This window comes from Orcinus orca, chromosome 2 (assembly GCF_937001465.1).
Source record: "Orcinus orca chromosome 2, mOrcOrc1.1, whole genome shotgun sequence".
In the NCBI taxonomy this organism is placed as follows: domain Eukaryota; kingdom Metazoa; phylum Chordata; class Mammalia; order Artiodactyla; family Delphinidae; genus Orcinus; species Orcinus orca.
Genome location: NC_064560.1, coordinates 168,694,846 through 168,710,722, shown reverse-complemented (window position 1 = coordinate 168,710,722; position 15,877 = coordinate 168,694,846). Strand labels below are relative to the sequence as shown.

Genomic DNA, 15,877 nt, shown 5'->3' with positions numbered 1-15,877 from the left:
ATTAAAAACCTTCCAACAAACAAAAGTCCAGGACCAGATGGCTTCACAGGTGAATTCTGTCAAACATTTAGAGAAGAGCTAACACCCATCCTTCTCAAACTCTTCCAAAACATTGCAGAGGAAGGAACACTCCCAAACTCATTCTATGAGGCCACCATCACCCTGATACCAAAACCAGACAAAGTTACTACAAAAAAAAGACAATTACAGACCAATATCACTGATGAATATAGATGCAAAAATACTAGGAAACAGAATCCAACAACACATTAAAAGGATCATATACCATGATCAAGTGGGATTTATCCCAGGGATACAAGGATTCTTCAGTATAAGCAAATCAATCGATGTGATACACCATATTAACAAATTGAAGAAGAAAAACTATATGATCATCTCAATAGATGCAGAAAAAGTGTTTGACAAAGTTCAACACCCATTTGTGATAAAAACTCTCCAGAATGTGGGCATAGAGGGAACCTACCTCAACATAATAAAAGCCATATAGGACATACCTACAGCAAACATCATTCTCAATGGTGAAAAACTGAAAGCATTTCCTCTAAGATCAGGAACAAGACAAGGATGTCCACTCTCGCCACTATTATTCAACATAGTTTTGGAAGTCCTTGCCACGGCAATCAGAGAAGAAAAAGAAATAAAAGGAATACAAATTGGAAAAGAAGAAGTAAACCTGTCACTGTTGGCAGATGACATGATACTATACATAGAGAATCCTAGAGATGCCACCAGAAAACTACTAGAGCTAATCAATGAATTTGGTAAAGTAGCAGGATACAAAATTAGTGCACAGAAATCTCTTGCATTCCTATACACGAATGGTGAAGAATCTGAAAGAGAAATTAAGGAAACACTCCCCTTGACCACTGCAGTTAAAGGAATAAAATACCTAGGAATAACTCTACCTAGCGAGACAAAAGACCTGCATGAAGAAAACTATAAGACACTGTTGAAAGAAATAAAAGATGATACAAACAGATGGGGAGATATACCATGTTCCTGCATTGGAAGAATCAATATTGTGAAAATGACTATACTATCCATAACAATCTACAGATTCAATGCAATCCCTGTCAAATTACCAATGGCATTTTTTACAGAACTAGAACAAAAAATCTTAAAATTTGCATGGAGACACAAAAGACCCTGAATGGGCAAAGCAGTCTTGAGGGAAAACAACGGAGCTGGAGGAATCAGACTCCCTGACTTCGGACTATACTACAAAGCTACTGTAATCAAGACAATATGGTACTGGCACAAAAACAGAAATACAGATCAATGGAACAGGATAGAAAGCACAGAGATAAACCCACGCACCTGTGGTCAACTAATCTATCACAGAGGGGGCAAGGATATACAATGGAGAAAAGACAGTCTCTTCAATAAGTGGTGCTGGGAAAACTGGACAGCTACATGTAAAAGAATGAAATTAGAACACTCCCTAACACCGTACACAAAAATAAACTCAAAATGGATTAGAGACCTAAATGTAAGACTGGACACTATAAAACTCTTAGAGGAAAACATAGGATGAACACTCTTTGACATAAATCACAGCCAGATCTTTTTTTGATCCACCTCCTAGAGTAATGGAAATAAAAACAAAAATAAACAAATGGGACATAATGAAATTTAAAAGCTTTTGCACAGTGAAGGAGACTACAAACAAGACGAAAAGACTACCTTCAGAATGGGAGAAAATATTTGCAAAAGAATCAATGGACAAAAGGTTAATCTCCAAAATATATAAACAGCTCATGCAGCTCAATATTAAAAGAACAGACAACCCAATTGAAAAATGGGCAGAAGACAGACCTAAATAGACAGTTCTCCAAAGAAGACATACAGATGGCCAAGAAGCACATGAAAAGCTGCTCAACATCACTAATCATTAGAGAAATGCAAATCGAAACTACAATGAGGTATCACCTCACACCAGTTTGAATGGGCATCATCAGAAATGCTACAAACAACAAATGCTGGAGAGGGTGTGGAGAAAAGGGAGCTGTCTTCCACTGTTGGTGGGAATGTAAATTGTTACAGCAACTATGGAGAACAGTATGGAGGGTCCTTAAAAAACTAAAAATAGAATTACCATATGACCCAGCAATCCCACTACTGGGCATATACCCAGAGAAACTGATAACTCAAAAAGACACATGCACCCCGGTGTTCATTGCAGCACTATTTACAGTAGCCAGGTCATGGAAGCAACCTAAATGCCTCTCGACAGAGGAATGGATAAAGAAGTTGTGGTATATATATACAGTGGAATATTACTCAGCCATAAAAAGGAAGGAGATTGGGTCATTTGTAGAGACGTGGATGGATCTAGGGACTGTCATACAGAGTGAAGTAAGGTAGAAAGAGAAAAACCAATATCATATATTAACACATATATGTGGAACCTAGAAAAATGATACAGTTGAATGGTTTGCAGGGCAGAAATTGAGACACAGATGTAGAGAACAAACGTATGGACACCAAGGGGGGAAAGTGGCGGGCTGGGGGGAGGGGCGTGGTGTGATGAATTGGGAGACTGGGAGTGACATATATACGCTAATATGTATAAAATGGGTAATAAGAACCTGCTGTATAAAAAAATAAAATTCAAAAAATTTTTTTTTGAAAAATTGTGGTAAAATATACATAACATGGAACTTACCACTAAAACCATTTTAAAATGTACAGCTTCGTGGCATTAAGTACATTCACATTGTTGTGTAACTATCACAACTGTCCATCTCCAGAACTTTTTCATCTTCCCAAAGTGAAACTCTGTACTCGTTGAAGAGTAGCTGCCCATTTCTCCCTTACCCCCAGTCCTTGGCAACTACCATTCTGCTTTCTGTCTCTATGAATTTGACTACTCTTGGTTCCTCATGTAAGTTGAATCATACAACGTTTGTCTTGTATATGGCTTATTTCACTTAGCATAATGTCTTCAAGTTTTACCCATGTTGTAGCATGTGTCTGAATTTCCTTTTTAAGGCTAAATAATATTCCATTGTATGGATATATACCACATTTTGTTTATGTGTTCATCCATTGATGGACATTTAGTTTGTTTGGCTGTTGTGAGCCTTCTGCTCTGAACATTGGTGTACAGATATCTCTAGTCCCTGCTTTCAATTCTTTGACATATACCTAGGAGTAGAATTTCTGGGTTATATGGTAGTTCTGTGTTTAACTTTTTGCAGAATCTCTATACTGTGTTCCACAGTGTGTGCACCATTATATAGTCCCACCAGCAATGCGCAGTGGGTACCAACTTCTCCACCTCCTCACCAACGCTTGTTTTCTGTTTGTTTGCTTTTGGTAATCGCCATCCTAATGGGTGTGACGTGGTACCTCATTGTGGTTTTCATTTTCATTGCCATAATGATCAGTGATGTTAAACATCTTTTCACATTATTGGCGATTTGTATATTTTCTTTGGAGAAATGTCTGTTCAAGTCCTTTGCCCATTTTTGCCCATTTTTAAATCAGGTTGTTTGGTTGTTGCCAAGTTTTAGCCAGTTAGCCTTTTGATTTGCAAATACTTTTAAGAGAGTGTTTGCTCTGTGGTGCCCTATGAATATATGTTCATTTATCTTGTTTATTTTTAAAAACCTTTTTCTGTATAGATAGATAGGTAGATAGATTATCAATCAATACATAAGTAATAAATAGATTTTTTTTGTCCCAACAGTATATCCTTTCAGGCTCTGATGACTTCAACCTGTACATGTGGAGAATTCCTGCAGATCCAGAAGCAGGTGAGTGTATCCCGAGTGTGAACCTGCTGCTAATGTTGGCTCTATTGACCTCCTGCGTGCTGTGCCCTGAAAGGGCAGATCTTTAGCAGTAGAGGAAGATATTTCTCTTTTAATACAAAAAATTTTTTGGAAAGTGACCAAAGTAAATTTTAAAATAAAAATTAGGAGCCAAATTTAGCTATAACCTTCATGCATACTCTTATCTGACATAATCATGCTCAGCTTTTTTTCCTCCTAAGAACTTTTCTTTAGACTTCATAGATCTCCTTTATGTCCATTTTCCTCTCTCCTGTTTCACACTTGGAGTATTATTACCTTGCTTTTTACGTGCTTTTCCTTTATTATTCATGTGCACATTCCTGCTTATGACTCTACAAACAGTTGGTAGGGCCTCTGCCTTTCTTTTAGCCTCCCTGGTGATGTTAGGTAAAGGGAAACTTTCTTTGTTGATGGACAGATATACTCCCTGGAGTTTGGCTAACCCCAGACATGAGAGAAATTAGGAAGAAATATTTCTGCTTTTGCTCTAGATGTATTCTGAAAAAGAGCCTGCTACTTTCCGTAAATTTGGACCTAGGCCATCTGAGCTTTCAGGCAGTGCGGACCATTCTTCATTCTTTTTTTTTTTTGCGATACGTGGGCCTCTCACTGTTGTGGCCTCTCCCGTCGCGGAGCACAGGCTCCGGACGCGCAGGCTCAGTGGCCATGGCTCATGGGCCCAGCCACTCCGCGGCATGTGGGATCTTCCCGGACCAGGGCACGAACCCGTGTCTCCTGCATTGGCAGACGGACCCTCAACCACTGCGCCACCAGGGAAGCCCTCTTCATTCTTGATAATAGTGTCCTCACGTGCTCAGATGAGTGTTACACTGGTTGCTTCCTACTGGTAGAAAAATGTCTATTTTTTGTTCTCAGGACAGCTCAGTACAGCCATCTGCTCCAGGTGATACATGGCATCAAACTGGAAAATGGCCATCAGGAAAGTAATAGAGGACTGTGCTGATTATATTACACAAGATGTGTCTAGTGCTCAGAGTCTAGGAAAGTTGTTGGCTTGCCTATTGCTGAATTAACAATATTGTTACCAAACATCTGCCTTTCAAAACTTGTCGAGGCTTACTTTTGGAAACTATCCTGTTGCTGTGGTCTGGTTACTAAACAAGTTACAAAAGACCTTTTTCCCCTTCTGGAATTTGGAAAGCATGAGTGAAGCATCTTACCTTTGAAGCACTACCAGATGGGACAGCAACAGTCTATCTGAACAAAAAGTGATGTTCCAGCACTAGAGATAGTTCTGTATTAAGTCTCCCACCCCCGTAAGTCCTAGATTGATTAGCTGAGAAATAATCTATGGGCTTAATTGTATCTTTTACCTGATCTTGAAAAGCTTTTCATTATTGAGTCAGTGTGGCTTTTAAAACAGAAAGTGGATCATCCGCTCCCCCAGGACTGTCCTCTGGAATCTTTTTCATGTTTGTATTGAGAGAAGGGGAAAGGGTTAGCAGTGGTATTGTAGATTTTTTCACCTCCTGCTGATTTCTGTACTGACTTAGGGTACAGGCCACTGTTAGGCTGTCTTTATATGTAGATGGGTATGCAATCTCTGGGTTGGCAGGGACCCTCATAGCTGATTTAGGATTCCAGTATCAAAACTGCGAAATGGGTGCCTGGACCTTCCAAGGATTGTATAGGCACAGCTGGTTTAAAGGAATCCATTTCTAGATTCTCAAATTCCATGTGTATTGTCCTTTCCCACCTCCCCTTTTCCCTTTGTCCTTCCCCCACTTTACAGAAAAACAAACAAGCAGACAAACAAAAAACACCAGAAAATTGGAAGTACTCCAGAAATTTCTGGCCACTTGAACCTTGGCATGGTGCATTGCCCTAAGGTGTAAAAACCTCTAAGATGCCAAAAAAGCTGAAGTATCCTTTAATCATAGGGCTATAACCCAACCCTCCACCATCTTCTACCTTATCTTCTTATGCACTTACAATAAATTGCTCCTTTTTATAATAATTGGTTTTTATAAAACATTAAAAGTATATCTGTTTTGATCAATTGTGTTCCAGTAAGTATTGTAATGGTAACTCAAATCCAATACAGAAATGTTAGCACTTAGAGCCTTACAGTCACAGTAAATAAAGAAAATTTTAAGTTTGTAATTATATTTTTATTGGTGAAACTATGATAGATTTTCATTAAAATATATTAGGTTGAAATTTGGGGGGAGGTAGATAAAGTAGAAATATTATTTCAAGGAGGAAAAGGGAATGATATAAAATTTCTATTAAAAAATAAATTGTTAGACGTCAGATTCCACATAGGATGCAGTAGGTAGCTCCTATTGCAATAAGTACAAAAATCAAATTACAAAAGCCATATTTTTAAAGATGTCAGAGAGCTGTGGTTACAAAGTCTGTGAGGAGAACTGAAGTTCAGAAGAAGGAAGAGCCCTTCCTAACTGAGCAGAAGGTGCTGGCCATGTTCTTTCCTGAGGGCATCTATGCACAGGCTGTAGTTTGGGCTACCATGGACAGACTCTACCAGGGTCAAAAGAAATCAGAGTTTTCGATGGCCACATGTGTTGATACGATAGACTGGATTCTAGAGGAACCCCAAACACATGACCAGTCTTCCCTATAGGACATTTGCTGGGTGCTGGGGTTGCCCTGGGAGCTAGGGGGCTAGGCTGGAAAGCAGAATGAAATGCCCACAGTATACAGTGCTTAGGAGACAAAGTTCCCCTAGTGGGAAGGTCCTGCTCCACAGGGCATTTTGAACCTACTTGGGAAAGGATGATAAAGAGGTAAGATTAAAACCTCCAAAGAACAGAATGTTCAGAGCAGAGAACAGAGGTTTGACAGGCTCTCCATCAAAAGTCCAAAAGGACTACACTTGAGGATGGAGCTGGGCCAGAAAGGCCGAGTGTAATATCCTACAATCTCCTGGTACGTAAGTAGGACACGAACTTCCATTAGTGGAAGAGATCTGCAACAAGCACGCCACAGGTCTTGCCTTTGAGACATTTGAAACCAGAAGTAGACTTGGGACTTCCCTGGTGGTCCAGTGGTTGAGAATCTGCCTTCCAATGCAGGGGATGCGGGTTCAGTCCCTGGTCAGGGAACTAAGATCCCACTTGCCGTGGGGCAACTAAGCCCACACGCCACAATTAAAGAGCCACCGTGCCACAACTAGAGAGAAGCCCTCGCGCCACAACGAAAGATCCTGCATGCCGCAACGAAGATCGCACGTGCCACAGCTAAGAACAGATGCAGCCAAATAAGTATTTTTAAAAAAAGAAGAAGTAGACTTATTCAACCCAGTGCTGACCTGGTTCCTTCTTATTGGATTGAGGGTGATCAGCCCCTTCTTTTCTCAAGAGTGGAATGGGTAAATGCATATGGAGGAAACAGCTTTCATCTCTCTATTAGTTTGCTAGGGCTGCCATAACAAAATCCCACAGACTGTAAACATCAGAACCATATTTTCTCACAGTTCTGGAGGCTAGATGTTCAAGATCAAGGTTCTGAGAAGTTCGATTTCTCCTGAGGCCTCTCTCCTTTGGCTTGCAGATGACTGCCTCCTCATTGTGTTCTCACATGGCCTTTTCTCTGTGTACATACATCGCTGGTGTCCCTTCCTCTTCTTATGAGGACGTCAGTCTTATTGGATTAGAATCCTTCCCTTATGACTTTGTTTAACCTTAATTATCTCCTTAAAGCCCCTCTCTCCAAATAGTCACATTGGGAGTTGGGGCTTCAACATACGAATTTGCAAGAGACACAGTTCAGTCCATAGCAGTCTCCATGGTTCTTTATCCTCAATGTCCAGCATACAATAAAAAAATTATGAGACATGAAAATGTGGTCAGTAATCAAAAGAAGCCAACCCACAATATAATCTAAATATTGAAGTCAAACAGTCAGGAACTTGAAATACTGTAAATGTGATAAAGAAAATAGAAATGATGGATGGACAAAATGGATAAAAAGATGGAGAATTTCAACAGAGAATTGGAATCTACCTAGAAAAAAACATGTAGAACTGAAAAATATGTCTAAAACTAAGAATTTTTTGATTTGTTTAACCTTGAGAGGACAGGCTTGGTGAATAGAAGACAGGTCAATAAAAGACATTCAAACTGAAGGATGATAAGAATGGAGAATGGAAAAAGCAAAGCAGAGAGTGTAAGAGACAAGTGGGACACAGGTGATCTAACATATGAAATTGGAATCCCAGAAGGATAAGAGAGAGAAAGTGAAGCAGAGCAATATATGAAGAGATAATGACTGAAAGTTTCCAGAACAAATGAAATATGCCAATTCTCAGATTCAAGAAACTCAGTAACCAGAAGCGGAATAAATAAATACAACACACCTAGGCATATCATGTCAGACTGTTGAAAATGAAAGATAATGAGAAAAAGCTCAAAAGCAGTCTGAGAAAATGGACAAATTACCTGTAAATAAGCAACAATAAGATTGATGGTCAAATTATGGAAGCCAGAATATAGTAGAATGATATCCCTAAAGTGCTTAAAGAATTAAAACCTGCCAACCTAGAATTCTAGGGAACCTAGAATCCAGGGAAAATATCTTTCAAAATTATAGGTAAAATAGAAGACATTTTAGAAAAAAGAAATTACAGAATTTTAATATAATCATTTAGCAGCCCTCAGTGAATTAATGCCTCTAAACATTGAGCATCTACAGCTGTTCACATCACAAAAAGAAAGACAACTAGACATTAAGAGTCTCCTGATGAAGAAACACAATGGTGCCTAAGGTCTTGCAAAATAAAATAACCCTGAATCTAATCAAACCTCAGGATCCAGCTTTCAACTTGCAGGTAGCACAGAGGACAGAGGAGTGTTCTGTACTACGTTGTGAGGATATAGGTCAAATGATCTGTGTTCTTCAACAAGTATTTACATTTTGGTGAGAAAAGGAAGGATGGACAGGAGAAAATCTATTGTATAAGAAACCCAAAAGATATATTAAAACAAAAAACAGGCAAAACTAAAGTATTTAGAAGGGAATTCCCTGGCAGTCCAGTGGTTAGGACTCCGAGTTTTCACTGCCGAAGGCCCAGGTTCGATCCCTGGTCGGGGAACTAAGATCCCACAAGCTGCACGGTGTGACCCAAGAATAAATAAATAAATAAAGTATTTAGGAATGCATACTTGGATGAATAAAATTATTTTAAAAAGCAGGGAAGCGATTAATATACAAGTCAGGATAATGATTTCTTTAGGGGAGGGAAGGGGTTGTAATAGGAATGAAGCATATAGAGGCCTCTGAATGGCCAGGAAAAATTCCATTTCTTGAGACCTGGGTGTTGGTTATACAGGTGTTCACGTTAAAAAACTTCATTAAGCTATACTTTTTTTTTTTTTTTTTTTTTTGCGGTACGCGGGCCTCTCACTGCCATGGCCTCTCCCGCCGCGGAGCACAGGCTCCAGACGTGCAGGCCCAGCGGCCATGGCCCACGGGCCCAGCCGCTCCGCAGCATGTGGGACCCTCCCGGACTGGGGCACGAACCCGCATCCCCCGCATCGTCAGGCGGACTCCCAACCACTGCACCACCAGGGAAGCCCCTAAACTATACTTTTTATGCTGTTTTCTGTATCCTTTTTATACTCCTTGATGAAAAAAGAAAAAATCAGTGAATAAACATTGGACAAAGAATAGATCACAAAAGAAATAAAATTTTCTTAAATGAATAAAAATGAAAACATGATATCCCAGCAGAAGCATTCACATGCTGCATGTATTTAGTCCAGATCAGTGGTCTGTAGAATTTTCTGTTCGCATACATATCCCCACAATAATTTTTTTTTGAGTTATAACTTACATATATTAAAGTACACTTTTATTTAGGAATAACTTAAACCCTCTGCTAGGTTGCCCCCCATGATAGGGTGCTTGTTGCCCCAGGGCAACTCCAGTGATTAGAAAGTTCTTATATGTAGGCTCTCTATTTTTAAATGTTGGCAATTCATAGTTTTTAAAAACATTTAGAAAGGTTCAGCAAGCCAAACATAACATAAAAGGGCTAAATGTGGCCTTGAGTTCTAGCTTTGAATGCTTAGATAACGAAAAGTCTGTCAGGAAATTCCTCATCTAATCTACTGCCATTTTGACTTAAACAAATCTGGAAAAGGCTGTGCTCGCTCTCTCTGTTCATGCCAGTTGAAAGTAAGATACTGAGGCAGGCTATGGGAGGAAGCTGGCTTGTTGTTATATGCCTTAATGGCATAATCAGATGACACGCAATCTGCATTTATTGAATACCTGCTGTGTGCTTCTCAATGTGAGCCACAAGCAAGAGCATCTTTTTCTTCTCCATTCTCCTGTTCAGAAAGACTGACAGTCACTGGAGAAATTTTTTTGCTACACAAACTCTAAAGAGATGAAGTTTATTTATTATATAAACAACACAGAATTAGCCAGTTGGCTAAGTAATTCACATAGGGCTTCCTCAATCATTTCAAGATGTAAGAACTAATACCCACTGTAAAACTTCCTACCTGGAGGATTAGGCTCAATTTTTTTAGTTGTTGTCAAATAATTACTCATTTCTCAAAATCTCTTTAAAAATCAGAGGAAGGAACTGGGGATTTTGCTGTAGCAAAGAAAAAGCCCATCAGAATATATTTTACACCTACGAAGTACGTAGGAAGAGCATCTGTTTCTATGTGATAATTCTGAAGATAAAATAAACAGGCTGGCCGTTATCTATAGAGCCAGTATGGTGTATGGGAAGGAGCGTTAGGCTTAAGATCATACCTGGATTCAAGTCTGCAGTACTTCCAGTAACCAAATGATTGAGTGATTCTAGGCAGGTTATATAACAGCAGTTGTCTGAGTCTCAGTTTCTTCTGTAAAATTGCTACCTCCACCCCCCGCCCTACCACCTCATATCGTGGATGACTTAACAGCCTTGGAGGCTTTCTGAAAAGTAGGTGCTTTCAAATGTAAGACATTGTTACTGCTGTGTGTAAGATCAATGCCCATAGATCCATAATTTCCAGAGCATTGCTGCCTAGTAACCTAGGTAATAGACGTAATGGGTTTACATTTGGTAGATGTTGGTGTCTTTGGAAAATATTCATATGGCCTTCTCCTTCCCTTTTCCCTAATTCTTGTTGGAAAGGACTTTAGGGTTTTCACTGATAGAATTGCTTCCCCTGAGATATGCCTCTACACTAAGACCTTACTATTTATGGAAAGAAGCATAATGTAATAGAGTTGGTAGGCCTGGGTTTAAATTCCTGATGCATTCGTCTCTTAGTTGGAGGCTTTGGAAAAATTGTTTAATCTTGCCAAACTTTCTTCATCTGTAAAATAAGAATATTAACAATGCAAACAATAACAACAGTAGTAATAATATCTGCTTTCTTAGGGATATTGTGAGGGTGCTCAGTAGCTACTAAATGTTGCTATTCCTCATTTTAAAAGCTTTCTCCCTTTTAACTTTCCTCTGAAAAACTCCTTAGAGACCAAGCCATGGTGCTCATCTGGTGCCCTCCTGAATGGTCAGTTGAGTTTTTCTTGCATGAAGGCTGCTCTTGACTCATCAGTAGTTTAAGAGGGGGGAAGTTATACGACAGTTTTTTCCCTGAATAGAGGGGAAAACATGCAGCTTCACTGCCAGGTCACTGCAGCCATCCCCCACTGACAGTAGGCTGTTGAAGTTGGCTGGAAACAGCTGTAAATGTATTTCCGTGGGCCTGCATACGTGTGCCTGCTCTGTCTCTCCTCCTTTTTCTAGACATGCATTTACTCTCAGTGAGTTAGGCCTGGGCATCTGCTTTTTCCTCCCATGTAATAGGAAGAACAGCTGTTTTTAATTGGCCACAAGTAGTTGGTTGCAAACACATGTGAAGTACAGATGAAAGAAGAACTTAGTGTAATTGACTTTTTTTGTACAATTAAGCATTGCTGTCTGTGGAGCTCTTTCAGCTTTACTGACAGCACTGACTGTCCCATCTGGCTTTTCTTAACTCTTAAGTGGTTATAGGATCCCCAGGAGGCAGCCACTGCTCTCTCTGTATTGTCAGTACCCTGATTGTATATCTCTTTATGGTTTGAAACTTGGAGCCCTGGGAGTGTTCACTAGGGCCTTTTGGAATTACTAAGAGGTTGTTTGGACAACTCTTTTAGATATGTGAGGAAAAGAAAGAGTCCCTTGCCCCTCATGGCTCCTCATTAACTCTACCAGTGGAGTCAGGAATGAAATAGATTAATTGCCTGGACAGGTACTTACCAAACCTCCTTTTGGTAGATAACAGCTTTAGCCTTCTGCTTCAAGCCTTGTTCCAGAGGAAATAATGAGATTTACTTTAATTTGTTCATTTACTGAGTATCCTTAGATAAAACATTATGCAAATCCTATGGGTGATTGAAAAATGAATACTTTCTTGCCTTCCAAGAACTTCCAATCTAAGAGGGATGAGAAAAGGGTTTGTGTGTATGTGCACACTAAATTTAAAAATGGATTCCAAAGCCTATAAAAAAAGATAATTAAGGAGGGCTTGAAGAGATTCGGGGGATCAGTGAAGTTTTCATGGAACTAGCATTTCAGAGGACTGTGAAGGATAGGTAGGATCTTAGCTACTTTATTTCTCTGCTCTTAACTATAGTCAAAACACAATAAAAGAAACACACAAAATTGACAGCAGGAAGATGGAGAAAGACACTTGGGTAATCCTCATGTTGGATGGTGAAGCCCACTAATGGAGATTGGGTTCTTTCCTGCATGCTTATATTCCACAGTCTAATACACTCACACCTTTTCATTCATTCATCAGATACTTGTTGAAAATTTACCATGTACTAGGTAGAGACTGTTCTAGAGGCTTAGGATACAGCAGAACAAAAGAGCCCTGCCATCATGGAGCTTACATTCCAGCAGGGGAAACAGACAATTAACAATAGATACAGTAAATTATATAGTATGTTTAAAAGGTTAGAAGTGCTTTGGAGAAAGAAAAAATAGAGAATAAGGGGGATAGGAAGTGGTATGGGAACAGAGTTAGGGAAATGTAATTTTAGATAGGATATTCAGTATAGTCCTCACTGAGGAGGTCACATTTGAACAAAACCTCAAATTGGTGAGAGAGCCTTGCAGAAATCTGGGATAAGTGCATTTCAGGTAGAACCAGTATGAAGGTTTTGAAGTGAGAATGTGCCTGAGGGGAGAATAGTAGGGCTTAGTCATAGAGATAAATGGGGTATAGGGGTGTCCAATCATGTAGGCTTTTATTGTGAGTGACGTGGGGAGCCATTAGAGAATTTTGAGCAGAGGATTGACATGATCTGACTTATTTTAACAGCATCACTCTGACTACTGAGTTGAGGGTAGATAGTGGGAGGAGGGCTGCCAAGGGTAGAAATGAGGAGAACTAGTAGGATTCTCTCACACAGGTGAGCTGTGGTGGTGGCTTGAACCAAGGTAATAGGGGTTGAAATCTAGATATATTTTGAAAGTAAAGCCAAAAAAGGGGGAGGGGGTACTTCCCTGGTGGTCCAGTGGCTAAGACTCCACACTCCCAATGTAAGGGGCCCGGGTTCGATCCCTGGTCGGGGAACTAGATGCCACATGCATGCCGCAACTAAGAAGCCCGCATGCCGCAGCAAAGTTCCCACGTGCCGCAGCTAAAACCTGTCACAGCCTAAATAAATAAATTTTTTTTTTTTAAAGTAAAGCTATCAGGATTTCCTAATAGATTAGATTGGGGGAGAAAGGGAGAGCAGGTAGAGTTTAATATCTCTCTTAAACAACCAGGTAGAGTTGTTGAATAAACACTTTGGATGTTAGAGGTATGGAGGTCTGGAGTTCAAGAAAGACCTGGACTAGAGATAAAAATTTTTTTGATATCATATAGGTAGTATCTAAAGCCACAGACTGGATGAGAACACCAGTGACTGAGATCAGCAGTGAGTGAAGTATAGGTAGTTTAAGAGAAGAGGACCAAAAACTGAGCGCTAAGGCATTCTCATGTTAAGAAGGCAGGGAGGGGACTTCCCTGGTGGTCCAGTGGTTGAGACTCTGCACTTCCACTGCAGGGGACATGGGTTCAATCCCTGGTCGGGGAACTAAGATCCTGCATGCTGCGCTGAGTAGCCCCCCAAAAAAAAGCCAGGGAGAAGAGCCAAAAAGGGAAATCAACAAGGAGTCACCAGTGAGGTAGCAGGAAAACCAAAAGAGGGTGATCCTAGGAGGGCAGTGAAAAAAGTGTGCCAAAGGGGAGGCAATTCTGTTGAATCTTGCTAATAAGTCAAATAAGACGAGTTAGGGTGGGAACTGAATTAACCATTGGATTCTTTGGTGAATATCACCAAGCCCAAGTCTTATTGCTTAGGGAAGGACTAGGTAATTACAGAGATTTGAAGTCCATTGCATCATGGCAATAACCATTGTTACCTGATTTTTTGACTTCTTTTCCTGCAAAGTAGTACCACTCCTTTATGTCCTTGCTTCCCATCTTGCCCTATCACTGTGTTCTGCAGGCTTTTGTTTGCTACTCGAGTCTAGAGCTACCAGATGAAGTTTTCCCATGCTTCCAGCATTTCCTATACCAATATCTGTCTTTTTTTTTTTTTTTTTTTTTTTTGCGGTACGCGGGCCTCTCACTGTTGTGGCCCCTCCCGTTGCGGAGCAACAGGCTCTGGACGCGCAGGCTCAGCGGCCATGGCTCACAGGTGCAGCCACTCTGTGGCATGTGGGATCTTCCCGGACCGGGGCACAAACCCATGTCCCCTGCATCGGCAGGCGGACTCTCAACCACTGCGCCACCAGGGAAGCCCGGTTATATAGTTCTTGGCAAAAATATTCCCCACCTAACTTTTTCCAACTCGATTCTCCTGTTGATGAGCAGGCTCTGGTTAGATAATGGAGGAGAGGAGGCCCCAAGGTCGTACTGGTATTGGCATCTTGACATTAGCCATTTCAGACTAAAGAAATTTATCTGGTATATACAAATCTCCAGAACTGATAAAACATCTATTCTCTAAGAATCATTGTATGTAAACTGTACAGTAGCAGCTGTATTCAATTACTTGAAACCTGGAAACCAGGAGAGGGACTATAGAGAACCTCTCTGAAGCCCATTCATTGCTATGATTCTCTGTACGCAGCCTGGGTTACCTTATACAGATGGCAGCAATACTTCCTGTACCTGTTTTCACCTTCTGTCTCTTGGCTCTATTGACTTCCTCTTCATTTTCAGATTTTCTGGGTACACATTTGGGTAGGAAGAAGGAGAAATAATTTCTTATTAAAATTGTTGCCAAGGGACTTCCCTGGTGGCGCAGTGGTTAAGAATCCGCCTGCCAGTGCAGGGGACACGGGTTTGAGCCCTGGTCTGGGAAGATCCCACATGCCGCGGAGCAGCTAAGCCCATGTGCCACAACTACTGACCCTGCACTCTAGAGCCCGCGCACCACAACTACTGAGCCTGCGTGCCTAGAGCCTTGTTGCTCCGCAACAAGAGAAGCCACCACAATGAGAAGCCCACGCACCGCAATGAAGAGTAGCCCCCACTCGCCACAACTAGAGGAAGCCCGCGTGCGACAACAAATACCCAACACAACCAAAAATAAATAAATGTATTTTTTTAAAAAATTGCTGCCAAGAAGAGAAACCAGATGAAGTCACAGTGCTTGAAAGAGCATTAGAAACAGTTTTTCCATGGTTTGAATTTTCAAGCATTGATACCCTTCAGTTATTCCTTAGATCTGAAAGTTATCGTAATTGTATTCTAAGTCATCTTTGACAGAAAGATTGGTTTAGTTGATAAACTTTAGTTCTCTGGTAGCTGATTCTTTAAGACATGAGACCTTCTAACTGTCCTCCTTTGGTGGTACTTATTCTAGAATTGCCCTCTCCTGAAACACTATCCATTTAACAATGGATACCTGCTTTAGTTTTACTAAGTTCCTGCTTTAGTTCAGGCATTGCACCCCAGGTTCTGGGTGTGCAAGAGATCCACTTCTACTCTCATAGACTATTCAGTGTTGGCAATGTGATGAAATGTCCTGTGCTGATACTGTAGAGCTTGCAATCACAATACCATTGGATAGAATCTTCTTCT

The 15,877-nt window shown here is 40.5% G+C and overlaps 1 protein-coding gene across 4 annotated transcripts in view; it reads left to right on the top strand.

Moving 5' to 3' along the window:
* DCAF5 (DDB1 and CUL4 associated factor 5) overlaps positions 1-15,877 on the top strand; it is a 98,143-nt gene that overhangs the window by 70,028 nt on the left and 12,238 nt on the right. For all 4 annotated transcript variants that reach the window (XM_049706904.1, XM_004262160.4, XM_033432997.2 and 1 more), the window contains one exon: positions 3,713-3,779. In XM_049706904.1, coding sequence (XP_049562861.1) covers positions 3,713-3,779 — 67 coding nt within the window. The remainder of the gene's footprint in view (positions 1-3,712; positions 3,780-15,877) is intronic.